The sequence below is a fragment of the Buteo buteo genome, chromosome 12 (genome assembly GCF_964188355.1).
Source record: "Buteo buteo chromosome 12, bButBut1.hap1.1, whole genome shotgun sequence".
Lineage (NCBI taxonomy): Eukaryota > Metazoa > Chordata > Aves > Accipitriformes > Accipitridae > Buteo > Buteo buteo.
Window position 1 is genome coordinate 34,100,996 of NC_134182.1, and position 27,991 is coordinate 34,128,986.

Below are 27,991 nucleotides of genomic sequence, written 5' to 3' on the forward strand. Positions count from 1 at the left end.
TTAAACGGGGCCCCAAAATAACAAGTGCGCAGTAGTATTTACCTGGTGCAATTAGCTTCACTATCAATTGGCAAAAAAGTTGACTTGGCTTCAGTTTCATGCTCAAAAGCATTAATCAGAGAAAACTTAGGTTACACGGCACCTTTGAGACCACCTCAGTTTCAAGTCAAGGGAAGAACTTACACATACATAACTGCATTGTTTTAGGTATGACATGAGTATAGAACCCAAATACTCAGAAAATGGGTCAGCAGAAACCTATGGATAATGCTAAATAACAGTACCTAACCACTTTTTTTCCAGTGCTGTGCTTGCAGAAAACTGGTAACAGCAACCACAACAGTTTGAGGTGACTCACACAACTGACAGACACTGGTGTAGGGTGCAGTGGAAATTTTGGTCATTCTGAAAGAAGATACAATGGAGCAATGCAGGAAATTCCATACCGAGGGGACAAATTCAAACATTTGTTCTCTTGCACATCATAAAAATTATTTCTGGTTACAAATTACCACTGCAAACAATCTTCTCATAGATAAAACTAAAAATGTCTCTACCTAGAAAGTTTTGAGAAGGGTCAAAACCCCACAAACCATAACAAAAATCTTTCTCTTAAGTCCTCTTCCCTTCCGAGTTGCAACAGTCTCCTTATTTTAAGAAAGGCCCTCCTCTTGGTCAATCAGTTCCGTTTTGGTGGAGAACACATCAGCCAGCATGTGCTTTGGGATTTCAGACCCCCGAACTTTTAACGTGTAGCAGGCATTCTCTACTTTTGCCAGACTCTGTTTCAAGGTATACAGCTTCTTAGATACTTCGTAAGGTCCAGTGTTGCCAATGAAAGTAAAACCATCATAAATCTGACGTAAGAACTGGCTCAGTTCGAAAGGCGTGTCTATGTCACCATTTCCGACACTGCTGATGCACAGCCGCATCAGCTCTCCAGTTAGATCAGCCACTCCCAGCAGGTAATCTACAGGTGTTACCTTCAGGCTCCAAGTGTGTGGTTGTTTATCGTGGGAATTGGAGGTCTGAGGATAGAACAGAACAAAGTCCAGTAGAATGAACTACGAAAAACGGTTCAAATACACACTAACTTATCTAACATAACTGGTAATTAAAAACATTCTGGAAAATTAAATTGCATGGCACTTCTACACAGTCTGATTTCAGAAGTACTAATCTCTTTCCAGCACACCAGAAGGTATGAAAGCATCATTTCGACTTGAGATGTGATTTCCATTCTAGCATGCATGATAAACATACCCTGCTTCTAGCATCTCTATGTGCAAACAGAACTATCATGTCTTTGTACCAACATTTATTTGCAGTTGCTTTTTTTTTTTGCCTGACAGATCTCAGCCTAATAGATTTAAATTTTCCCTAAAAAGTCTGTCCAAAGCTACCAAAGCAATCAAGAATCAAAGAGTCTGCATTATGAAAACAAATTGTATCATTTTGTATTAGTATCTTGAATTTCAAAATATATTTTCTACAAGAAGCTGATAGGTTTAGTTCTCAGATCCATTTTATATCAACTGAACTCATAAAAATAGCTAAAAAAATACTTCATGAAGAAAACTCATCACAAAGTTACAAGTTTCCTCCTATATCCAAGTTTCCAATACTTTTTATTGCTAAAATACTGGTAATGTGGGAGACAACACAGGTTTCTGTTCCCTTGTTCCCATAACATGCTATCCACCCAAATTCACAAATCTGGTCAGAGGTGTGTATGCAGGAGTTAACAACTTCACAATTTGTTAAAACAAGTGTGCCACAATGGGTTTGCCTCTGGTAAGAGCAAACAAACTTATGCTAAAAACTTGGCTTCTTTGCAAATACCTTACCAAGAGGATGAAGAAAGAAGTGCTTTACAGCAGAATCTCTTCAACAGAAGCAGACTCAGGAATTCATCTGAAGCAGCAGTGCTGTGCATTACTGGACATTGCAAGTGTACTGCATGTGCATTTCTGCACATTACTACAAAATCGCCTTATGTCCCATCAACAATCAAACTGTAGTCAGTTTACTGTGGCTGGTGGCAGTAGTTCATCCCTATGCAAATAGGTCTGTGTAGCGCACGGTAGGACTATGGGCAAGTCAAGAAACAGCAGGTATGGTATTAGGGCTAAGGTATGATGGGACACAAGCTTGTCCTCTGAAGGGAAGCACCAAGATCAATCCCAGGAAAGTTACAAATGATCAAGCTAAGACACAGGCAGAGTGCATTTTAACAGAAGGTGAATACAGTGCCTCCTGTGACTGGTTCAGTGCCAGCAGTAAGATTTCATTCATGGTGTTCATCCTGCCTTGGATTCATTTATCTCCCCCAACTTTTGCTACATCACTATACAGCAGTAGGCCTTGCAGGCAGTCCCAGACATTAAAAACCCCTCCTCTACATTTGTTTGCTAGTATTTCACTGTCTTGGATCTTTCCCCCTACCAGAAGGAGTTCAGTTTGCTCTGAATAAAAAGAATGTGAAATTTATAAACTTGTATTCCACAGATTCGGTTTACCACTTGTCAGAATAAAAAGCATTTTTTGAACAAGTCAGTCAAAGCCCACATGTATATCTAATACCATACCGCTAACTGGCCTTATTTAATCAGATGCCAAAAATGTAGCTAAGCCTACTCATTGCATTTCCATCCCAGAAAGATGTTTGTCACATGAGAAAAGAAGAACTTTTACCATGTTTGTTGTTTCTTCTCTGTCTTCTGCTGTAAATATTAGTTGTTTGTTGATCTCTTCAACACTAATCAAAGATCGTGTTCTGATAAAATACTGAAATGAGACTGCCTCAACATATTCTTGAAGTCCTGCAAAAATAGCAGAAGAATTAACCTAATGATTCAAACTTTCCAGCAATGATCCATGCTCACAATTATTTATTTTTTTTAGAAATCTTTTAAGTGAGACTATTTTAAGGTTACTAGCAAAAAGTGCAAACTCAGATAATCCTGAAATAACACTGAAACATAATCTAACAGCACGCTTTGAAGTATGAAAACCAGACCAAGAACACAGCAGATAAACATTTTCAAGTTCTTACTCCAACTGCATTTTTCATTCAGAACCTTCTCTAATATCAGTATGAACCATCATGTTACTCTCAGAAACACACTGAACAGCAGCTCCCCATCATGTCCCTCAGGGGTCCGTACTGGGACCAGTACTGTTTAATATCTTTATCAATGACGTAGACAGTGGGATCGAGTGCACCCTCAGCAAATTTGCAGATGACACCAAGCTGAGTGGTGCAGTGGACGTGCCTGAGGGACGGGATGCCATCCAGAAAGACCTGGACAAGCTTGAGAAGTGGGCCCATGTGAGCCTCATGACACGCGACAAGGCCAAGTGCAAGGTCTTGCACCTGGGTCAGGACAACCCCCAGTATCAGTACAGGCTGGGGGATGAAGGGATTGAGAGCAGCCCTGTGGAGGAGGGCTTGGGGGTACTGGTGGATGAAAAGCCAGATATGATCCAGCAATGTGCGTTTGCAGCCCAGAAAGCCAACCGTATCCTAGGCTGCATCAACAGCAGGGTGGCCAGCAGGTCAAGGGAGAGGATTCTCCCCCTCTACTCTGCTCTGGTGAGACCCCACCTGCAGTACTGCCTTCAGCTCTGGGGTCCTCAGCACAGGAAAGACATGGACCTGCTCCAGCACGTCCAGAGGAGGGCCATCAGGGGCTGGAGCACCTCTCCTGCGAGGACAGGCTGAGAAAGTTGGGCTTGTTCAGCCTGGAGAAGGCTCCAGGGAGACCTTATTGCGGTCTTTCAATATTTAAAGGAGGCTTATAAGAAAGATGGGGACAAACTTTTTAGTACGGCCTGTTGCAACAGGACATGGGGTAATGGTTTTAAACTAAAAGAGGGTAGATTTAGACTAGATGTAAGGAAGAAATTTTTTACAATGAGGGCGGTGAAACACTGGCACACGTTGCCCAGAGAGGTGGTCGATGCCCCATCACTGGAAACATTCAAGGTCAGGTTAGACAGGGCTCTGAGCAACCTGATGTAGTTGAAGATGTCCCTGCTCATTGCAGGGGCGTCGGACTAGATGACCTTTAAAGGTCCCTTCCAACCCAAACCATTCTATGATAAAGGAGCTTTTAAAATAAGGCATTTGTATGATGGAGAGTTCAGATTACTATTTCACAAGTTCACAAAGACACAGGACACAATGCAGAGAAAAAGACTGCAAATAAATCAAAAGCAAGGTGGCTCTCCTACAAAAAAAAAAGAAGTTTCCTTTGTTTCATCTTATTAGCAACAGTAGATACTTCTTTAAGACTGAATTTTCCACTTCTCTATTTTGTGGGAATTAGTGAACAGGCTCCTTAAAACATGCAGGTCAGGTGAAATTCACGTTCGGGACAAAGCATCTGCTGTTACAGATCACTCCATCCCTCCGCCCCCCCCCACCCCCAATCAACCAGAAAGGGCTGTGATGTCCAATAAGAGGAATATACTGAACAACAGCTCTGTCCAAAAGAACTTATATTCTAAAAACAAGGCATGCAGGAGGACAAAAGGAGGTGGCATGTTGGCAAGGAAATAAAAGACGGGATAACAAATGTAGCTTGTACCAGATTTGTATGCCACCTGCAGCCACCTGCCACAACTTCCTCTTGCTACCTACTTAGCAGATGGTGATTTTCTGTATGCATTATAGCAAAGGTGAGATCTAAAAAAGAGCTTGAATGTCCAGACAGTGATTTCACAGGTTCTGTCAGTTCTTCCTTATGTGCAGAGAGCAGATTTGAGGAAAGCATGTGGGAAAACTTCATAAGCAGAAAGCTGAAGTTGGCAGTGTCAGTGGAAAAAAAGCAGAAACAAACCTGGAACAAATAGCCATGGCAGGACCAAGCTAAAAAAAGTTTTGAAGACAAAATCAATGCATGTGTATATCTGACCTATGGACAGAGAAAGCGCCAAAGGATGACATTAAAGGAAGAGACTGTAACATAACAGAGATGGTTCTTGCAGAGCCATTCTGAGCCATTTTAAGGGGATGGTTTCACTTCAAAGAGAAGCAAAGAGGTGACACTGCTGTATCACACTGCAAGGGGGTCAGGATTAGACAATAGTTTTGCCAGTGCATAAAGTGAGAGAATGTGGAGGTACCCAAGAGTACCAGAAGTAGAATCCCAGTTTCATTAGAATACTCTTAAAATCCTCAGCTGACCTCTTCAGCGCCAGGACCTCAGCCTACAGAGATATGCAGGAAGCAGCAAATTTAGACTTCATCTGGATCAAAGAAAAAGTCTAAATCAAAAAGAACAGAACATAGATTTGAATAATAGATGAGAGTGGAAATACCCCCAAAAAACTAGCAGTAACCTCAAGGGAAAATTCACTTGTAGAAGGCTTTCCACATTACAATCACAAAAGCATGATGAGTGAGCTACGTTTTTTTCCTTTTAAATATGTATTTGCAAGATCAGTGGAGGCAATTCAGAATGGCAATTCAACCTGCACCCTTTATGCTTCTGTACAGCAGCAGTGGGAAAGGCAGAAGAACCATGCAGCAAGCAAAGCCACACTCAGCACTGCTGTTCACAAATCAGAACACACACAGGGAGCTGCAAGGCCAATTAAATACAATAATTTCATCAACTGAATTCAGGTAAAGCATTCTGGGCACAAGCAATAGAAGAATACTAGATAAAAGCTACTCAGGATCTTCTAAGATAACTTCAGAAGTTGCAGAGAGGTAGATTTCATCACCCATTCTTTTCCTGACTTACCCTCTGATGTAACATGGCCAGTAATCCATTACGAAATTTGGGCTTTTTCTGTGGATAAGCTGTAAGCTACCAGATATAGCAGCACTCAACATGACAACATCTGTGAGAATCATTCTCTGCTATCTGTGGAGAAGACTATCACATAGGAAGAATCAACTTGGCATTTTCTGCGAGTTCTCGGAGATCAAATCAGCTCTCAGACTTTCTGGTAAACAGTCTTCTTGATCAATCGTAACTTCCAGTTTCAGCTCACTCCACTTTACTATTTCTCCACACATGTTTTGTCCTTTTCCAGGATAAGTGTTTGGCTCCTCAGTTCATTTATTTTTATGTATTTTTTTTTTATATAGGCATACTTATATGTATGTATACACACACACATTTTTGCTTCCTCTCATCCCACAACAGCCGACATGTTCCACTCTTCTCCTCGCTCCTTCTGTTTAACACCACCATGCAAACGTTGCGCAAACTGTCTGGTTTGTCATTTACTGTCACCCTTTCACAATTCAGGAATCTATCTCCCACTATTTACAAGGAAGCCTTACAAAACCTCATTTAAAGTTGTTACCATTACAAATAGACTGGTAACAAATCCTGGTAACAACTACTTTGCAAAAAATAGTAATGTTTGACTTTTTCTTTTTTTTTAAAGTCCTTCTTCCAAAAGTAGCTACAACATGACACTTCAGTGACCCAAGACCTTGAAATAAGGTGTTTCCATGTGCAGGTAGAAGGATGTTTAAACATGTTATGTTTTAGCTTAATGGTAGGACATCCGCTATTTTCAGCAAATAATCCCCAAGGTGAAAAACCCCATCCCATTTCATTACACCATCCAACAATACCTTTCCCCTTATGCTTTTGTTTTGGATTTATTCCAAAATTGGCTTATTTACAGACTGAGCTGCCAGTAATGGAATAGTTTGTAAGACTGCCTTTTATGTAATTTTTTTTTCTAGTACACATACCGAAAATCCCAATTAAAAGCACTGTATTATTTCTACTAGCACTTCTTCAAATTACCGAAGGTAACAAAATACTGAAGTATTTTGGTATTTTATTACATTTACTCAATATAAATAGCTTGTACTAGTGACAAGTTACAGTGACCCAGTATAACAGCTTCCTCCTATATTTTGAAAATTTATTTTCTACATAAGAACTAGAAAGTTACACTGAGATATCTTCTGAGCAAATATTATCTATAAAGGAGGAGATTTTGTGCCTGAATGTTAGTGCGCTTTTTTTGCCAGCTCTATCAGCTGATATTCAAGACATTTATCCTTATCTACACATGCAAACTCTGAGAAAGAGCTGTTAAGCAGTTTCTCTAAGAAACTTAGCAAGAAATCAGGTTTCTTCAAAAACCAAGTCACTGGAGCACTCAATCCAAGTGTCAAAAGAATGCATAAGGGGTAGGAAAAGATAGTGCTATTTAAAAAATGAGTAAAGAATAGAAATTCCTTAATTGCAGGAGTCAGGTTAGGGTAAACAGAATCTAATTCCACCCGAGATGTATATGCATGCATGGACAGAAGTTTTAACCCAGAATGACAGATCAAACAAGAGGTGAGAGTTTCCTCCTAAAATTTTGTTTACTTCATTTCCTCCTCTAAATATCTGTTCAACAGTTAAAAAATGGGTTAAAATGGATTTCATGCCTCTCAGTTCTTAAGGTTAGCAATGCCAGTGCTACCTGCCATCTCCCCAAATAAGCTTCTTCTCTCCCTATTTCTTCTCCAACTCATTTTCCTTCTATCCCTTCATCCTCTTTCTTTCCTCTTACCCTGTATCTTTTTGTTCACAGAGCAGCCTGGGCTGATGGTTAGGACACAAGCAGATGACAGCCTGTCTTCTCTGACCCAGCTCCTCCCCTAAACTGTGCAGCAGCAATCACAGGCCAATAGCAGCCACTAGAAAGATGGTAGGAAAATACACACAGCAAGTTTCTTCCAGGATCACTATATGAAGGGTGGGGCACATTATTTACAGGGCAGGTCATGTGAAACTACCCACTTGCAAATTCATTACAAAATCAAAACAGCAGAGCCACAGCTCTATCTTAACATCATGTTTAGGCTGGCAAGTTACATTCTCATTAAAAAACAAAACAAAACAAACCCAAACAAACAAACAAAAACACCAAAACCCACACAACCCAGAAAAAAAATGGAGTCATATTCTTGTGGAAATCCCAAACAGAGAAAAAACAAAGTTAAACTGGAGAATCCTTATTACTAAGCTCTGCCAAATATGGGGAGGCTGGTAAACTTAAAGAACCCACTTCTACAAGCATATTGATCAATGAAGGGAAGAACTGGTAAAATAAGCAAATAATTAACCAGGTACATCAACTGAAACAAGTACAAGCAATAAATTTAAAAGTATTAATACACAAATTAAACCATTTTGCTTCAGAGTCAGCATCCTATTGAGATGAAACTGACAATTCACAGCTCAGTCTTTTCCACTGAAGTGCTTTCCAGACTTGGCAATGATTCCTTAGACTCACAGGTCTCTTTGCATGCACGAGTGATAAAAACTTAAGTAATTAAACCAAAACAGGCTGTGAAACAATCCAACTGCTTTGTTGATTGTAAGCGTGAAGTCAAAGGTTAATTTTATAACAGTACTCTGAAAGAGCATAAAGCCAGCTATCCTCTGAGACTGGCATGCTCTGGACATCCTGTTGTGAAAATGGCTTAAAAGAATAATTCCACTCAGGGATGGATTTTATAAAATGGGACCAACTAACAAATACAAGCACTAAAACAAATGTCCATAAAATCTTACAAATGTGAGGGGAAAAAAAATAAATCTGTTTCTATTCACTGAGTAATACGTCAAAAGCTGCGTCATTATGGCAGGTAGGGCTACAAGTAGTCTGAATTTTTAAGGGAACTGGGGAGAGAAAAAACATAGCTAAGTCCACATCCACATAAACAAACTGCTCCATTTTATCAGTCCAGTTTTGAAATTACTTTAGTAATCAGTACAAACCCAGATGTGAATATTTGTCAGAAAAACTTATTTTAAATAACCTTGAACTGACTACTAATGGAATATAAATAATGTATATTACATCTAGCAGTGATTTGTCTAAACTGATTTACTGTTATATCAATAATTAAATTGATGCAAATTTCTCCTATTAAGTACTGAATGCTTTGTTGATTAGCCAATTGCTACTTGACACATCTATGATCACCAAGAAGTTCTGTTCCCTTCTAGCTGCACGTGGTGATGTATTCCAGATACTGAAGTGTTAACATTGTTTGCACTTTCGTTTAAAGTTGAATACACACCAACTGTAAGGAAAAGGTAATCCCAAGATTAGTCTGTTTTCCCAATAACTACAGAAACAAATACAGGTTCCCTATTTAGTAGGCACAGGTGCCTGTGAGAGTTAAATTATTTCCCCAAACAGGCACAAAAACCCCACAGAGAACTGCAAAGAATATTTTAATCTCTCATTGCAGAGAACAGTTTAATCAAGCCTTTTTGTTATCGTTATTAGAAACACGTGTACATATGACAAATGCTAGGTTTTTTGCAGATGACTCATCATGGCTGAGAAATTCACAAGCTTTCATTTTGCTCCTACTTGAAGACCTGAGGAATGTACTGTGGTTACTTTTGTAACCAAGTTTTTTGTTCTGAAGGGTTGGAGGTTTTTTGTTTAATTCTCCCCCCCCCAAACGTAGTAATTCTGAAGAGCAGCCAAAGTTCTACATGAGTTCTTAAAAAACAAACAAAAAAAGCCCAAACTATTCCTGTGACAAGTAGTCTTCCTGATCTAGTTGACTACCTCCAATTGCTTTGATAACTGATACACAGTTTTAAAAGTCATTCAGTTAGATGACAAATTCTATACTACTAACAGCCCTGAGGGCAAGTGTTCAAGATACCAAGGAAGGGAAGCTCTGACTCAGTCAGGATGTTCAATGATCAAAGAAGGAAGAGCACCTAACACAACACAGCTTCTTCACTTCAAACCCCAGTGAAAGTTCTCAAGGTGATGTTGTTTCCATGAGGAGCCCCAACTCACTACCATGTCAGAAGTACCGATGGTGGCCGTTTATCCTCATAAATACAGAATAGTAAAAAAGGTACATCAACACTCACCAACCCCTCTTTCTCACCACATGACTGCAAAACAAAAAACTAATCACGATGCGCTATACTAGCTGTTTCCTGGAATGGAGTTCCTCTATGACACATTCTCCTGTGTAATTTTAAACAAACAAACAAAAAAGGTTCATAGATCTTTCTTGCTCTTCTCTCATGTTCCACCTGCACTTGGTTCCTATAAAGGCTGGAGAGCTCTGGTCTGTGAATGACTGATGTTAACAGCTGCAGGGTCAAAAAAAAATGCTGAGCCAGAGCACAAGGTCTCCTCCATTTGCTAGCTATAAACTGAATTAAAAGACAAACAACATCACTAGTTTCAGATTGTCATGTAAATAACCGCAGTATTTGCCACTGCAGGACTTTTGGACAGTTAGGTCCTAAGTTAGAACTAGGAAAGGACAATCTTTATTTGGCCTGATCCACAGCACGCATCTTTAAAAGACCATATATAGCTTCTCTTACAGACTTATGCTGCCCTCAACAGCTCCTGCTGAATTTACGGCTTATGCTGAACTCAACAGCTCATTCAGGGATCAGCTGATAATCAATGCTCACATACTGCATGCCCTGTTTGGTCACGTCTGAATTCACATTCATTTTCCAGGGTTTGTTTTTAGTTTTTGTGTATGGACATACAAACCCTGCAGCAGAAAGTAAAAAAGTGAGAAGCTTTGCAGTTGCTGATTTTTCACTTTCCCTGGAAGAACCTAGGAAAAAGGCATGAACAAGAAATAATCAAAGGGTAGTAAACCACAACAAACTGAAGGTATCAAGTTTCAAATAAGCAACTTGCAGTGTGAAAAAAATCAGTTTGACAAACTTTGTTGGCATACTTGGTGATGTGAGAACATCAGAGAAACAGAGAAAATAACAAAACAGAGAAACAAATTAACAAAATTAGATCTGATAAATATTAGCTTATTCACTGTAAATTCTGCTAATTTTCCAGTATAATCAGGAAACTTTGTTTCCATTTCTGGCCTTTTACCTCTCACCCACAACAGCAAAGACATTAACTTTAATTCTTCAGTTACATCCTGTTCCTGTGTTATTATGTTTTCCTACCATCTTGCAGAAACCTGATTGCTTCCTTCATGGATAGCTTTCCTTTCAAGTTTTAGGTGTATTCAAGCCTCTTCCTGGGTGAGACATTTACAATTCATGATATCTTCCTCATGCAGTAAAAAGCTTTTCCTTTGTATTGCCAACCTACAATTACAATTTTATTACAGTTTCTATACTTTCTTAAGAAGAAGAAAATGTCCTATTTCTACTGTTCCTGATGTGCAGAATAGTTCTTTATCTTGCTATTATTTTAGAAATGCCTAGGTGTCTACAAATACAAACATAGCTAGCACAGCTCAAGTATGAGTTGTTCTTTCCATATTATGAATGAAAAAGTTACGAACAAAAAAACAGGTAACACAGAAATCATTACGTGGACAGTTCCTTTAGTGCGTGTTCTAATCCAAATCCTTCATACAATACCAAAAAAATCCAGTATTACTTAAATAATCAGTAATCTAAATCTGGCCTGCTTGGATGGACCTCACTCAACTCCATAGCATTTCTTACAGCATCATGTCTGGTGGTCCTACATACTGCAGTTAAAAAACAGTATTCTAGCACCATTAAAAGTATTTCCTTTCCATCCACGCAGACTTAACTGACTTTGTCCAATCCAGCAATGCAGCTTGTTGCAGTACGATTACACACCTAAGTGACTCTAAACAGCACAAGGCAGGAGACAGAAATAAATTCCATTATATCATTCTCTCAGAACACAAATAGTGCCTGCACAAGATAAATTATGCGTTAGACTGCGTCAATGCTGAACTTTTACACAGAATTTCCCACACGATCATCAGCAGAAGCAGTCACAGAGCAATAGTTTTGACAAGGTGCTGACATTTTACAGCCTCGTCATCTAATCCTATTGAGAGCAAGTGCAGACATGATAAAGAGCTAATGAGCTTCTCTGTGCACACCACTCCACTCACCACTGCTGCTAGCACAAGCACACAGCAAACAGAAAGGTCAGCCAACAATGCTCCAGTTGCATCCATCATCATCGCTCTATGCCACACTACTGAAGAAGCCCCAGAAGAATTATGGGCTCCTCATTCCATATTTTGTCTTATGTATGGCTATCAGCTGTGAAGATAATACCACACCTATACTTGCTCCTAGCAGAATCTAATGACCTCATTCTAAAAACATCAACATGTAGTTAAAACTATCACTCCAAGAGGTTTTTCAGTCAAGCTGCCCTACAGAAAATAATTTAACACCTCAAAAGCCTTACAATTCTCTCACACGCTCTTATTGTTAAGGCACAAAAAATTGAGTAAGTCTTCAAATAGCTAGGTATTTCATTTAACAAAATCACGTTAAAAAGGTCATCAATTCAATCCCACACAATGCCAACCTATCGAGCAACTCAGTTTCCCTCTGCACTACACAAGTTTTGCATTTATGCAGAGTACATTTCAAACATGCTTAGAATAATTCCATAAATCCTAACGTGTTGCAGAGCACCCTCTTTCTTGTCTTTAAGGCTTGTACAGGTCTTTCTTGTATGCTATTGAAATTGTCTTTAGTATTTTAGAGTTAAATATATATATATACACCCAAAGACACATATATACATATAGAAAATCCTGAAAAATTTCTTCCTCCCCTTCATAAATTCATATAATCTTTTTCAGTCCTTTTCTTGCACAGTGTCTCACAATTATTTTAAAGAAACAGTACACATTTCCTCACAGGATATATAAGGTATACACTGCAAAGTGGGGCAAAGGAGCAGGAATTCTATATTACAAATAGTAAAGCTTTAAAAATATCAACAAAGCAGAACATTCTAACATAACAAATGAAGACCTCTACATTAAAAAAAGACTTCATTATTTCAGTATCTCTCTGTTTGCTTATTTAATTATCCCCTGGGACAATCTGTACTGTTAAGAAACGTGTAGAAAACAGTCATCAGTTTTTGTTGTTGTTCAATTAGTGCTATACTCAGTGCTTGAGCTCATGCAAGTGTCCTTTGGGGAAACGTCCTGCGTGCCATTAGCACTATTCTTAATGAGGGAAAGCATGAAACTCCTTTAGTGCTCTGCCAGAATTGTTTTATCTTCAAGTCAAAAGAACAACTGCTTGGAGTAACCCCAAAAAAAGCATCTAACAATTACAAGTGGCAAACAATATTCCCAAGCATTATACTCATAGCACTCTTCTATTTATAGGCTAACAGTTATTATACTGAATAAAATATGTATTAGGCAGCTTTATTATGCAGACAGTCATGATTCCCCAGTTAAGGCTGCTACGAAGGTTTCCATTATAAGCCCAGTTTTGATCCCTTCTACTTTTTCTGTGAGAGGTAGGGTGGGGAACAGGAGGATGTTTCATGTTTGGTTTCAAGACAAAGGAGAATATTTTTAGGAAGTTTGAGGTTAATTGGACATGCTGCTTTTGAGATATGGGACAGAGGCGTTTCTTTATTCTTTTTTGAAGAAAAAAGCAGTTTAATGGCAATGTTTTTGTTCATAAAAAGCTTTTTAACTAGTTCTCCAGAATTTCTTTAAAATACAAAATCAGAACTGAAAACTACATGAAAGGAAGGTCAAGACTTACAGCTCTAGGAAATACTTAAAGACAAAAGATCTAGCACTTTTCCTAGCTACATTTATTTTCAAAAAGGCATGCAAGCTTTTTCCACTGTGAAAAAAAGCAGAGCAACAATTAAAGAACACTAGACTTAAAAACAAAAATAAAAGCAACATTCTTAACTCTTAGCACTGTTTCCCTCCCAATTACAGTTCTTCATAAACAGTGGGAGGCAGGGGGAATGTAGCATTCCCTCTCACAGTTGCTCTTTATCTAACTGTCCCCTCATTCTTCATGTCTCTAGGTTTTCTATCTCAGCTTCATAATCCTAGCATCAAGCATCTTCACATCTCTGACACCTCCTTAATCCTAGCTTCAGCACGATCAAGATCTACAAGTCTTTAAGCCTGCATATTCCTTTTTCTGCCATCCCAATGACTAACTGGAGAGTGGAGGATTTAATAAACAAGGTAAGAGTAAAGGTCTGGCTAAAAGTCTGCATTTCATACTTGTCATACACTTGAGCTCATTTAAACAATGCCTAAAAGCATTCCCTGTCTTCTCAGTGACATATTCTAACATGCACCCTTACAAAACATGCACAATGGACACCAGCTGGCACAAACTCCCCTCACAGAGAAGCATCATGTAGAAGAGCTAGAATTTAAGTAGGCGCTGTGGATGACCTACAGAAATGGAATGAAGGCAACTTATTTCAGTTGGATTTTTTATATAGTCTTCTGAATGAGGCAAGAACTGCCTAATTACAGAAACTGTTCTAACGGTTTCCCAGTCCTAACTCCAGAAATGCAGTGGGAGGCTGTGTGTTTCTGTCTTTTAGTTCTGTCCACAAAACCACGAAGTTCAGGCATTTCAGAGACTGCACACCTGATTGCTGGAAAGATGGACAGCAGAGTCTACTTCTTCTCCCCCTATTATTTAGTGTACTAATACCTCTTTGCCATCCTTTCTTTTTACCTAGAGAAGTCAGTAAGATTCATTCTCTTAAGTTGTCTCAAGACTGTAGTAAGAAAATTCCTTAATTTCATGACAATTCACCCACGTCCCATGTAAGCGTTCGGGATCTGCTGTTGCATATATAACTGTGCAGTTCCGGGCACCACAATTTAAGAAGGATGTCAAGGTCCTTGAATGCATCCAGAGAAGGGCAACAAAGCTGGTGATGGGGCTGGAAAGAATGTCCTGTGAAGAAGGCTAAGGACTTTGGGCTTGTCTAGTTTGGAGAAAAGGAGGCTGAGGGGTGACCTCATGGCTCTCTACAGCTTCCTGAGGAGGGGACGTGGAGAGGGAGGTGCTGAGCTCTTCTCCCTGGGATCCAGCAATAGGACGCGTGGGAATGGTTCAAAGCTGCGCCAGGGGAGGTTCAGACTGAACATTAGGAAGCATTTCTTTACCAAGAGGGTAGTCAAACACTGGAACAGGCTTCCTAGAGAGTTGGTTGATGCCCCAAGCCTGTCAGTGTTTAAGAGGCTTTTAGGCAATGCTCTTAACAACATGCTTTAACTTTTGGTCAGCTCTGAAGTGGTCAGGCAGTTGGACTCAGATGATCTTGTACATCCCTTCCAACTGAAATATTCTATGCTATTCTAAAAGCTTTGCAGCTGTGGATACGTTTGAGTCATCATACACATGCAGCAGGCCTCTAACTTCCTCTACGAGAGGTCTAATTTGGCCTGCTCTACAATGAACAAATACATCTTAGTCATTTTAAGAGGCTGAGATTTAAAATACTGGGGAAAAGTTTTAGAAATGCTGACTTGCTTCTGATAGCATATTTTCAGTTGTTTTCTAAAGAGTTTATTCAGGTCCATTTTGATATTAACAGATATCTTTATGCAAGTCAGAAATTGATTATGCAGGAGAATCAACATAGCTGACTGTGTGTGAGTATTTACCAAATATACAAAGCAAACCTGAACTGAATTTTTTTCATTAATTTCTTTATTTTCAGGTTGCTATGGCTAGCTTAAGTTTACATATCTTTCATATAAAAAAATCTAACTTTTCAGGTTGGAAAATATGTATTTTTTAAAAACCGAAACCAGTGATTTTTTTTTACTCAGAGGAGAGAATCTGGAAGTAGAAACCTAGCGTCAGGTTTTCAGCTTTTTTAAGCAGTAGTTAAAATGAAACTCTAAACACATTTTCAGCATGTCAAGATACTCTGACTAGTATTGTTCACAGTTAGAGGTCATCTGTAGTTTCAGAGTTTTGAATTATCTCTTTCTTTTCATTGCCTCATTACAGTATGAAGCTATAAATAGCAGCAAGGCGCACACAGATTAATTGGTTCTTTAAGAATAACTACTTATATTTAATTGGAACAACCCAATGCACCACAGGTAAGAAGACTGTGGAATTGAATTAGAGCCATTGAAGATTAGCAAGGCAAGCTCCTTCTGGTTCAAAAGTGCCAAACTGAGCTTTCACTGAAGAGCTGGCTCACTCTTAACAAACTTAAGTTTGTGCAAGACATAAGTACAAGTTAACCTGTGCACTGTTTGTCTTGTAAAGTACATTGATGTATTTGGTGCTGATTTATCAAATCAATCCCATGGATATTTTTAAACAATTAAATCATTCAGGGCAAAACTTCAGCTCTCCTCAGCTGATGAAGTCTTACCTGAACAAGGAAAGATATACAGGATTACAGGGTTCCAATGTGTTTAAAAGAAGATTGATAAACACGAGACGCTTTTATGCCATGACCAAGATGTCAAAGAAGCAGTTACATATTTTACTCATGTGTTGCCACAAACAAGGTGTAACAATTTTAGGTAAGATTCAGATTGTCAGCAAAGATTCAGCAAAGAAATACAATTTGACAGCAAGAGTCATGAAAGCACTGGGACTTAGTATCTCAAGGATGTTAGTAAAGACTGCTATTTACAGAGAGCAGCAGAAAAAGATGCAATTGAAACAGATATAAACGCTGATTTAATGCTTGTAACACAGAGGCAGAAGCACATTCTGAGTCTTTGGAAGAACCAAAATGCTAATCTAAGGGTTTTAATTTATTAACTTTATCAACTCAAAATGGGATCATTTCACAAGACAGTCGCTCCCCCTCTCCTCCCAGAAATTATAACCCTTCAGGTGGAGTAAATGAGTGTGTTGCACATACTCCTCTCAGTCACAGAAGACTAGCCAGTACATTTGTTAGAACTACTCCCAACTTCAGTTTAGGTCAGGGTCCAAATTCTTCCAGTTGTAAATTTAAATCTTTGTTTAACTGCAACGATAAGAATACTGTAGGGCAATAGCCCCTCTAATACCAGAGCTAACTTTGCCAACAACAAAGATTAATCTGAGTCCTGATTTATAACAATAGAAATATGACAAAATTCAGACCTGCAGCATGAAGAGGAACCACTGCTACATAAAGACAAACTGAGCTTAGTGCAAAACAGCATACTTTCCCTATTTTAAAATAATTTACCTGGAGATATAGCTCTGTGGAACTGATACATGTCTTCTCCAATCAGTTCTTGTGCAACCTGCTTAATCTTCCGTCGGACAGCATCTAGCTTGACTTCAGATTCATTTAGTATTTCTTCCCCATTGGGAGCACTGCAATCATAAAACAGAAACTGAAAGAGCAGCTTTCAGAACATGAGCAAACAATTAAAAAAACATTACACATTTTCTTTTACTAACCGATATATTTTCAACGGCTTCAGGAAAAAGCAAAGCTGATACTGGAATGAGAAACAGTTTAACTTTCATTGACACCTACTGTAGATTCTGAAATTCTGTAGATTCTTACCATGAAAATTATCAACCGGCCAAACACAGTTCTGGTAGCATGATGCTTATGCCAGACTAGAATTTTAATTATTGCTTAAGTAAGAACAATGAGAAACACATGCAAAGGCTTCAAAAAAAGTATTCTGGAAAACTAGTAGTATTTGCAGAAGTCCTTCAACTTCTTTAAAAAAAAAAAAAATCAATATTTTGCAATACATTACAGTATTGCAAAATACAATTCATGATCTACTTCTATGTGTGATTTTTTTTTTTTTTTTAGGAAGTAATTACGCTATTCAGGAACAGCTGAAATATCTGATTCACAACCACAATATATACTTGGCATTTAAAGTTTAGTTTATCTAATTTCCTTCAAACTTCCCCCTCCCCCACCCCCAAATAATCTATATGCTGTATTAGTTTACAGTCTATTTAAGGAAATACTGATAGGCTGGTCTTGAGAAAACATTTAAAAGCAAACAGATTTCTGAAAGTAAAGCCACAATAATAGTGAAAAAGCAAAGGAGAAGGAAATAAAAATACAGCATGGAAAGCTTCCACTCTCACAAAAACAGGAATGTCTTACAAAACAGGAATCTAAAATTCGGAGTAAAGAGGAGTTTTTTGTTGTTCTTTCCTCTACCAGTTCCCGGCTATCTAGCCCCTGCAGTGGGAGTAGCTATTTACAGTCAAGGCTGTAGCTGTTACTAGAATTATCACAATGCCTCTCTGCAGAAGACAACCAAGTTAAAAAGAGCAACTTCATAATCCCTATTTATAACTGTTACTGTGGTAACTATAAATAGTTACTACTACAGCAGAAATGCATTGATAAGCAACAAAAAATAAATTAAATTAAAAATAAAAAGAACAGAGAGCTGTGACAACCATAACATGCAAGACCACTGTTTGACACACACAGTAGACATTTTAGACAACAGGCTATGCAAAGCTTCAAATTTTCCCGTTATTCTTCTAGTTCAACTGTGGCTTCCAAAGATTGCTTGAAGGCTCATAAGAACACAAAACATGTAGAAGCTCAAAACTTCACACAAAAGCCTCGTAAGTTGCAGTATGTACTGAAGTAAACAGAACCCAGGCCACCTCCTCTTTGCATTGATGACCTAGGGTGGGGCTGTAAAAACCAAAATGGTGAAGTAACTGCAGAGGCAACTAACCTGAAGGAAGGGTGCACGCTCTTCTCTCCCAGCTTGCTGAAAGCTGGAAAACTCTCATCTGCTGTTATACTCTACTACTCTGATCCTGTTTAATACATCAGCAAAACCAACTGAGAAACCTGAACCAGCACCTTTTAATTCTCTAACTCAAGTGTGCATTCATTAGCTCACATCCACCCTAAAGGATGTTTATGCAAAGTTAATTAAATTCCTCTCAACAGAACATTGTAGCTATTAATCACAAACACAGGGAACACTGCAAGGCAGCTTCTAGGTTTCTATGAAGACTTCCATGCTCAATGTGACTCACCTGGTAAACCTGTGGAGCAGAAATATTGTTCTTTTGCTTTCGATAGTTATATCACGACTGAGCTTCACAAGCCGTTCATATTTATCATGCCTGGTGTCAAGCTCCAGCTGAAACGCTGCAGAATCATTCATTACAATAAGCATGGTTATCACATGTACAGAGCGTAGGGGAAGAGTAGAGAGCCTGTGCTACAGTAACTGCTCATGGGCCCCAGCCCCACCAGCCTCTTCCCTGGGGTGCCTTTTCCTAAGGTGGGCCCTGCATGGGGCACGGCTGCGGAGGCCACCACTGCCTACCACCCGCCAGAGCTGCAAAATTAATCATTAATACTACTTTTGTTTATTAAGTCAGGTTTAAATATAGATCAACGCTGATGATGCTTTAAGGCAGTCCAAACAATTTTAAGGTAAAATACATGTTTTAACTAGTAAAATCTATTCTGCAATACTGCTGTTCAGGAAGCTGACTTATAATTTCACCCAAATTCAGCAAGATAAATTAAAAAATAAAACCCTACAATCATTAGTAAGGAAGATTCACCAGTCTCTAAAACAAAACAAATACAATTGACTAAGGCACATATACTGTTAAAAATGCAACATTTAGCAAAAAGAACAGTTGCATTTCACATCCCAACTAGACTTGGCCGAACGTCAAGTATTTTAATATCCTAAGAACTAGAAGTACTAAAGCAAAGTGAGATCAATTACTTAAAATAAGATTTCTGACTTACTGATGTAAATTGTCTTTGTTTAACTACAATGAACACAAAGAAGAGAGGATGTGTATCCGGTTATCACAGTCAAACATTATGAATGTTTCACAAATACCATTAACATTTTATAGACCATTATTCCACTAAATAAACCATTAATAGGTACTTATAAGAAATCCAACACATTTCCTGCATAACTGTTGGAGGTGTTAAAGTGTCCGTGTGAGAAGATGGTGAAAATAAGCTAAGAGGTTACAGTTTTAAAGGGTCTGAGAAGTGAATATCCTTTAGAAAAGCATAGCAGAAAGGTCAGATGAAGCTACAAAAATAACTGTATTTCTCATCACCTTGATAAAAACTTGGTTGCTCCTATTTTGTTCTGTTTTCCCCAATCTTCTGAAACTCTAAGATAAGTCACAAATGCTCCTACTCATCTTTTAAATCTTTCATATGTCCGATCAGTGTGTCTCTTCCAAATTTTGAGAGTCAAGTCCCCCACTGAATTTTCATCAAGAAGAAATCTTCCCTCAGATCATAGTGACAGGAACTTGAGGGAGGGTGACTGGTACATTCCTTCATAGGATGCCATATATGACATTTCCAATGACCATTCACAAATTTCATTTACCAGGAAATTCACTATTCTGAAGATATTAGCAATGCCCCAAATCTCCTCTGGATGGTTGTGGCTTTTAGACTTTTACGTTAGATTTTAGACCTGTTAGGGACTACTAAGAAGTGTTTTGTGACCTGAAGTAAAACATGGACAAATACAGTAATCTTTAGCCTAGAAGGATGCAAGAAAACCTACTGTACTGTTGCCTAAAATTGCAAAGGATTAGAACTCAGGGGATTCTCCAGGCTAACGCATCGAGACCACACAGCCATATCCTCCACACATTCCACGTTAATGTCCAATCTATCACTGAAAGCAAAGACTCAAACTATTGATTTTGGTGGTGTAGAATCAGACCATTAATAATGACACTTAATAAATCTCAACCTTACAAACCAAGATACTATCCACTCTTTGTATCACTGAGCTGCCATATTTAAAATGTATTAAGCAAAAAAAGGTGTAACCGAATACTCCTTGGTTTTTGATTAATTATTATTATAGAAGACAATTTCTCCTTAATTTTTTTAGAAATCTTTGGTGCCAACCAGATAACGATGTCAATTCAAGTACAACATTCTTCCAAAGAGATGAAAAAGAGCAAAGTGTGTATAGCCGTTTAATTTCACACATTAAGTTGTTTGGATACAGGCAACATACATAGAAACAGTGCACCACTCCGTTTCACCTTACACAGCTTGCTCAGTTATAAGCCACCTGGAGCACACCTTTTCTTAATGCTTGTGTCTGACATGGGAGACAAAGACCACCAGTGTCTCCATCTGGGGCTTATAAGCACTAGTGCAGCACAAAGAGGGGATCTTTAATAAACCATGTCACTTACATCCCTTCTGAAATTAACCAAACACTGCTGACTGGATCTCATGGGAAAGGAGGGAAACAAGTGTTGTTTTGAATTTGAATTAATGGCAACCTTATGATAAACTGATAAGCTTAAGGGTGAAAAATTAAAGTTGAAAGTACAGCTGCACTACTCCTGTCACAGCTTCTCATTTCTGAAGCTCAACTTTGCCTTTTTAGGGCTTGTCTAATGAAAAAGTTCAACTAAATTTACTGAAGTTTAAATCTGGTTTTGTGCAAAATCCTATAAAAACAATTTGCTTGGAAAGAAGTTTACGCTTGCTTATTTAAAGAAACAAAAATATAAGCTAACTTTAAAAAAGCACTGAAACTGAAATAAGCATCTACATACAGGCCTATATTAGTTAGCTAAACTCTTATTTTTAAAAAGTGCATGTATAAGCAGCTACCAACTCACAAATCAATGCATCCAGATTTACACTGAAATAGCTTAGTCATCTATGCACCAGAGCTAAGGTCAACAGCTAAGAGCCTTCTCAGTCTCCCCAAAGGTAGCCATCTCTTCCTCTTATCCCCATGGCTCAGATTCTGCATTACACCTCTGCAGATCTTGCCATTTTCTGCCACCAAAGGGCTTGCTCACCTTTTGTCTGGCTGAACACTTAGGCAGTTTGCTTAGCATCAGGTTCAGCACAAGCAGGGTGGGGATGGAAAACAGCAGGTAGGATGAAAAAGGAAGCAAGTCTGAGTCAGGTGGAGCTATGTGAAATCCCACTCTTAGGACTTTATTGCACAGAAAGCAAAACACCAAGCTCTAGTTGTATGAAGCATGAGTCCAACTAGTTTCAAGTTTCTCCCCCAGAGAAAGCTGGTTTAGTCCATCACTAAATACTAGTAATTTCCTAGCAATTTCTACACTACACGTTTTTATAATCTGGCTTTCCAAATGCTTACTTACATTTAAAAGACGTCATCAAAGCTGAAGATGGATTAACATTTTCTTTTTCCTCTCTTCTTTGACCATGTGGAAAATTGTCATGCTTCCGTTTTCTGAATCCACCCGATCCTATTAATAGAAGATACACATGAAAAAATACATTTCAAAATAAAGTAGTTTTGCCAGATCATGAGCAGCGTCAGAATGCTGTCTTCAGAGCATTCTTGACTGTAGCCATATTTTACAGGACAGAGTAAGGTAACTGGATGAACCTTATTACCAGCTGACATCATGTTAGCATGCCACTTTTTCCACGACATTCCTAGTGAAAATTAGAAAAAAAATCCTAGAAAAAAATTTCAATGGATGAGTGTGGTAGGAACCTAAGTCCTTTTTTTTTTTCTTCTTGTAAGGTCTTCACACCCTTTTATGTTTCCTTTCTGTAAGGGAACGGCTGCATGGAAATTCTTGTGTGAGCAACGGCCTACAGGATTAGACCTTCCCCCCCCCCCTTTTTTTTAAATTATTTTAAATATTCAGCTTGACAGGAGTCATTAAAACTACAAGTTTTTCATTACTGTAATTATTCATCATGGGTCTTCAGTAATCAGAAAAAGCAGCAAGGCATAATTTAAGTAGACTACCATTATCCAGGTACGCAGGTTTAGCTCCTGCAGCGTAGCATCTTAGGTCCTTACACTCTGCCCATTAACCAGTTTCTTTTTTCACCCAATATAGCTGTTCCCTTCAACTGGCCTTATATGTCTCTTCCTTAGCCTCCCTTTTCAAACCCTCGCCCAGAACTCATCTCTCTTGGACTGTGTTTTACTCCTGATTTACACTTTGTACTGTTTCTTCCTTTTGTCCTTCCTTCACCTAGGACTGACTCATTGTCATTCATGTTTTAACCATTCCTCCCTCTCACTACCTCCTTTTTGTGACAGCTGTACATTTTGTGTTCCTAAGAGAGACCAAAATTTGGCACATTCTTACATACAAGCATACGTTTTTGAATATGTGGAGTTCTCTCAATTTCCTTCAAAGAAGAACAATAGGAAGCTACTTAAAAGTTACAGAAGAACACTGGATTTTTAAATGTTTCCGTTTAATTGTTTATTATCCCAAACCAAAACCAGAAGTGGGCGTAGTTACTTTCTAAAAGAGGAAACTGAAAATCATTTTTTTCTTCTTTTCTGTTAGGACACAAGTTCAGGGTTTTGTTCTTCCTGTAGCAGCTGAAAACATTACAAGCACAACCCCTGAAATAGTGCAGAGAATTAAACTCTCTACAATATTCCAAAAGTTGGGAACACTATAATGACCTACCGGAAAAAACAGGCCCTCCTGAAGTGGGGGTGGTGGGGTGGGGTAGAGAGAGAATTATAGACAGAAGAGGTTCCACTGAATAACCAACAATTTGAATCTCAGAAGACCACAGACTGCAATAACAGTAACTTAGCCTTAATTTTAAATAAAAATAAAAAAGCCAGCTTCCTTGTCCTAGAGCCTACTTTCTGGCTGAAGGGAGGTCTGCGTGACAGCCTAGGCTAAACCCACCGACCCACAGGCCTCAAAGCAAGCGCTGCGTTACTGAAAGTTGAGTTTTACCCCTACGAGCCCTTTACAGGCCTAACACACACTCAGCGTTTGGCTGCAGCAACTCCTTTTTTTTTACTACCAAGGATGAAGATTTCTAAAACTACATTCACAGACACATCTGTAAAGCCCAGAGGAGAGGAGGTACGCGCCCCGCCACCATCACCTTCCTTGCCGCTCATCTCGGTGCCGCCGCCGAGCCAGGCCGCGTCCCCCCGGCAACCCGCTCCCGAGGACCCCTCGCCCCCGCCCCAACGGCGCCGCGGCAGGGCGCCCGCGCCGGTGCCTGACGGCAAGAAGCCACACAGGCGGAAGGCGCCGGCTCGTCGCCCGCGGCGTGGGAGGCGGGGTGCGGAGCTGTGCCCGAGCGGAGGGTGATATCGGGCCTCGCTCCAGCCAAATCGGGGGAGGGCCGAGGGCGGTTCAGCGCTTTCGAGCAGGCGGCTGCCAGGGCAGCTAGTCTGCGATCCCGCCGCGGGGGCCTCCCGCGCCCGAGGCACGACGGGACATGTAGTGCTGGGGCGGGGATGGCGGCGTTGTCAGGCCGGGGCCGGCTGGCGGGGCTGCGGCCGGCGGGGAAGCCCCGGTGTTACCGGCCCGCCGTCCCCGCTGACAGCCGGCGTGTCCCGCCACCGCCCTGCCCGACCAGCTGAGCGGGGGGCGTTGGTCCCACCGACTTTCCTCAGCCTGGACCCGCAGAAAGTGGCTGTCGTGTCGCCTTCCCCTCACCCCCCCTCTCAGGCCCTCTGTCTCCTTACTGCCCTTTTCTTCCCTGGCGTATCAGGGCCACGGTGCTTTCCTTCCACGCGAGGTGAATTAGAGCACGTCAACAGCCCAGCATAGCCAGTGCCCAGCAGGGAGAGGGCCCCCCAGCACCCAGCCACGAGGTGTACTGGGTGAAGGAGGCCAAAGAGGATGCTAAGTGGCAGTGGGACGGGACCTGGAAACTGGAGACACTAACTGTACACCGAAAAGATCTGATAGTGAAGCCACCTGATGCCTGGAAAAGAAATCCAAGAAGCAGCAGACGTAGCTGGCAGGTGCTGCCACAGGGGAGGCAGTGGCCACAGCAGGAGAATAGAGGTCCCTGGCCTGCAGGGAGGGAGAGAGGGGCATAAGGGGGCTGTGGTTTGCTAATCTGACCTGGCTTGGGACTGCTAATTCCTGAACCCTGGTTATTTGCATCCTCTGTTTTGTCAGGCCTGGTAAAAATAGTGTTTTCTCTGCTAGGGATTTAGTGTGAGTGTGCATAGGAGACATCACAGGATTGAGCAGAAGGGAGACCAATGCACACAGTAAATATCTCCCTGCACAGAGGGCACTTCATATTTCAGTTCTTACGGCTATGGGCTACAAAAAGTCTGCTTGCTCCACTGGATTGTTGATGCTTTTCTTTCCTATACGTGCATCCTGATGTGTTCCCCCAACATGTTTAAAAAAGGGATGGGTCTTGCAAATCCCAAAACCAAAAGGCTTGTGAATCATCAGTCTTGTTGCTCTGCCGCTAGATTTCATTTCTTGTCACAGCTGTTGCCTGTTTTAGTAGCTGGATTCCCAAGGAAACAGCCCATATGAGCACAAAGGCAGAGTGCTCACAACCTTTGTCTGTGGGGGTGTGTGCGTGTCTGTCCTTCCTCCCCACCCTTAATAATTTTTTAATCTGTTGGTCAATTGGTCGATCCGATTTGACAGAGAGAAAGAGCCTCCAGGAGTGATTATAAACATCCTGACCAGGGCAAAAATTTTGGGTGGAACTTGCACCTTGCTAGAACCCAGATAAGCCCAGCTGTGAGATGTGAATGCTTCAGAATCCAACGTTAGCAGAGCCTGGCCTTTGGGAGTTAGCAGAGCCTGGCCTTTGGGAGTTCTCGCAGAGCAGGGACACCAGCCCTGGCTCAGGCCTCTGTGTTTAACAAATAAACAAATACAGCTATTAGCAAACTTGAATACCAGGTGAATCTGTCAACAGATTCAGGAGGACAATAAATCCCCTAAGTCAGATAATAGAGGAGTAAAGCTTTGACGATGAGCTTTTATACAGTCTCTAGGCAGCCAAGCAGGAGTTGCTAAAACCTGCTATTTCCAAATATCTAGAACACATGACTCTGTCATGCAGTGTTCAAAATTACTCAGAAGCATAATATAAAACCTCTCTCCAATTTCCTAATCTAAGAAAACAGATGTTAATCACACTTGAAAAAAACAGAGTACAAAGAGGATCCCGGCAGAACTTCCTCGGGCCTGATCTGCATATTATGTTGTGCAACAGCTTGTATGCTGCCCTACCAGCTGCGCAGGAGCTTTCTATGTAGCAAAATCAGAACGTGAAATGATTTGCATCAGTGTTATCACTGCACAAATTTAAGCACAGCCTTTTGTTTTAGAAGATGTACAAAACTGCTCCCAGTAGTGGAGAATTTTCAGCCAGTTGTGGGGAGTGGAGGTTTGGTCTTCCACTGATTTCTGTTGGACTCAGTGACACTTCACACGTGCCCAGATGTAACTCAACAGCTTGCTTGACTTCCCTGAGATGTTGTCATGAATAAGAACTGGGGTTTTTTTCTGAGACAATCCATTTAAATGTGGCAGTGTTAAACTTCTTCGGCAACAGGTTATTTGCAGCATCTTTGCCTTTCTTCTAGCTGATAAAGGTATAACCTTTCCCTCTCCCCTTCTGGTAATGTTTCCTTTATGCCTGAAGAGAATGACACCTGCAACTGCACAAATGTGAAGGAGGAATAGCAACATTTTGAAGGAGTAAATGGTAACAGAAAGGAGGTGGGTAGACTTAGGGTAGAGCAAAAAACCCAAACAAACTAACAACCCAAACAAAAGACCAAAGAGGTTTTCTCAGAGACTTGAGGTTACACGGAGATGTTGCATATGGGTTGCATATGACTGTGCTCCAGATCCTAAGACAAGGTCAGTAACTCAGCTTTCATACGGAAAAAAAGTGGGTTTTAAGACTCACGGTTGTTAGGACAGAGCATGAGTAGGTGGACCAGATATGATCTGTGCCTTTCTGAGTGGGCAAACCAACTGAAAACAACCACTGCAGGAGGTAGGAACTTCTTCATTCATTATATGCCTGAAGTCTGCTGCTTTGGGCAATGACCTACTTTAATAACACTCCTGCAGAATACTTTTCAGCGAGGCTTTTGCTCTGCTGCAATATTGTCAGCAGAGACCACCTTGAAATGATGCTCAAGGGAGTGGAGAATGAATCTTTCCTTCTCTGGAAAAGCCCAAGTCTTAATATCGACTCAGCTGAACACTGTGAAGGGTAGACACAGGAGTGGTGGCAGGTTCAACTCGAGGACCACACTAGTGAAGCTGCTTCAACACCTGCAGCTTCAAGTAGTGGAGTTGTACAGAGGTAGGGCCCAAGCGATTTGGCAGACACATAAGATCACCGTATCTGTATACCTGCAATCATTTCAGTGTAGCTCTTTGGAAACTGTTTAGGATCTCTGGGTTTACTGGCAGAGCTCACAGTGGACTCTTCATGGACCCGTATGGCTGGTATAGCTTTAGAGACAAATACTATCTTTGTGATGCTCTCCCATATTTAAATAACCAGCCTGGGAATGTCTCCTGAAGCCTTTGATAAAGCAATAGCACTATGGATAGTTAGAAGTTAGAGCTGGAATTATTTCTGCGTATCCTTTTGATTTTTGTTTTATCTCATGACATGACTTACTCTTAGAGCAAGGTTGTGAGGTTGCCTTGGAGATGGAGGGCTTAACCATAGGGCTATCTGTCATACTGAAACGTTCACATTAGCCAATGTAACTGTGAATGCTTTCAACAAACAATTGAGTGAAGTGACAAAAAGCTTACGAAACGGTCACAGGGGAATTGCATAAACTGGGGTCAGATGTTCAATTTGAGACTGTTACATGACCGAGGAGTTTTGCAGCTGGTTGACAAAAGGAAGCTGGAGGTCAGCTGGTCTCTAGTTGTTATAACAACAACCTGTTATGTTTCTCAGGCAACAGAGATGCCCATAGTCTTTTGGCAGGATGGATCAGGAGGATGATTTCCTCTTTTCCTGGAATAATGTTTGAAAGCTGCGAATGTTTTTCAGCCGGTTGAATTTGGGATTTCTCTTGGAAGTGGCAGGATCCTCCCAAGTGCTAATACACCATGGTGCAGCCTTTGAGTGGATCAGCAGGAAGACTTTGGGAATGCACCATCGATGTAGCCAACTTGTAAATGATTGAGTGGAAAAGAGGAGGACAGAGAGAACCTACAGTTTTGCTGCAACATCCAGCTGGGGGAAAAAAAGAGACCCAACTGTGCATTGCCTTTATCCCTAATGTTTAGTTTACATCTTGCAAGGGAAAACTGGCAAGTGACCAGCTATGAATAATGTACCCATGGGGAAAGTTTGTTTCTAAACATGAACAGTTAGTGCCTGGCTTATGTCTGGGTGGGTGTGCTGGCTATTTCATAAAGATTTCATTCTACTGAGGCAACCACATGAAAGAATTGCTTTGGAGGAATTCAAGGTGAGAATATCTTTATTCTGCATCTACATCAACACCAAC

At 40.3% G+C, this 27,991-nt stretch overlaps 1 protein-coding gene across 1 annotated transcript; it reads right to left on the reverse strand.

Annotated features, from left to right (window-relative positions):
* Positions 1 to 383: 383 nt before the first annotated feature.
* Positions 384 to 23,683, reverse strand: TSNAX (translin associated factor X). Its single transcript, XM_075043291.1, has 6 exons — positions 23,608 to 23,683; positions 21,867 to 21,974; positions 18,756 to 18,870; positions 16,960 to 17,090; positions 2,695 to 2,822; positions 384 to 1,028 (listed from the first exon to the last, which is right to left on the reverse strand). Exons 1-6 carry the CDS (start codon positions 23,621 to 23,623, stop codon positions 654 to 656), a joined length of 873 nt encoding a protein of 290 aa, XP_074899392.1. The 5' UTR covers positions 23,624 to 23,683; the 3' UTR covers positions 384 to 653.
* Between the last annotated feature and the right edge of the window lie 4,308 nt (positions 23,684 to 27,991).

Excerpts from the sequence above, each read along its gene's own strand:
- TSNAX (XM_075043291.1), bottom strand. Across the intron at positions 2,823-16,959 it reads CCACAGAGCTATATCTCCAG|GACTTCAAGAATATGTTGAG; the intron begins GTAAATTATTTT and ends CTATTTTTGCAG. Across the intron at positions 1,029-2,694 it reads GAGAAGAAACAACAAACATG|ACCTCCAATTCCCACGATAA; the intron begins GTAAAAGTTCTT and ends TTCTATCCTCAG.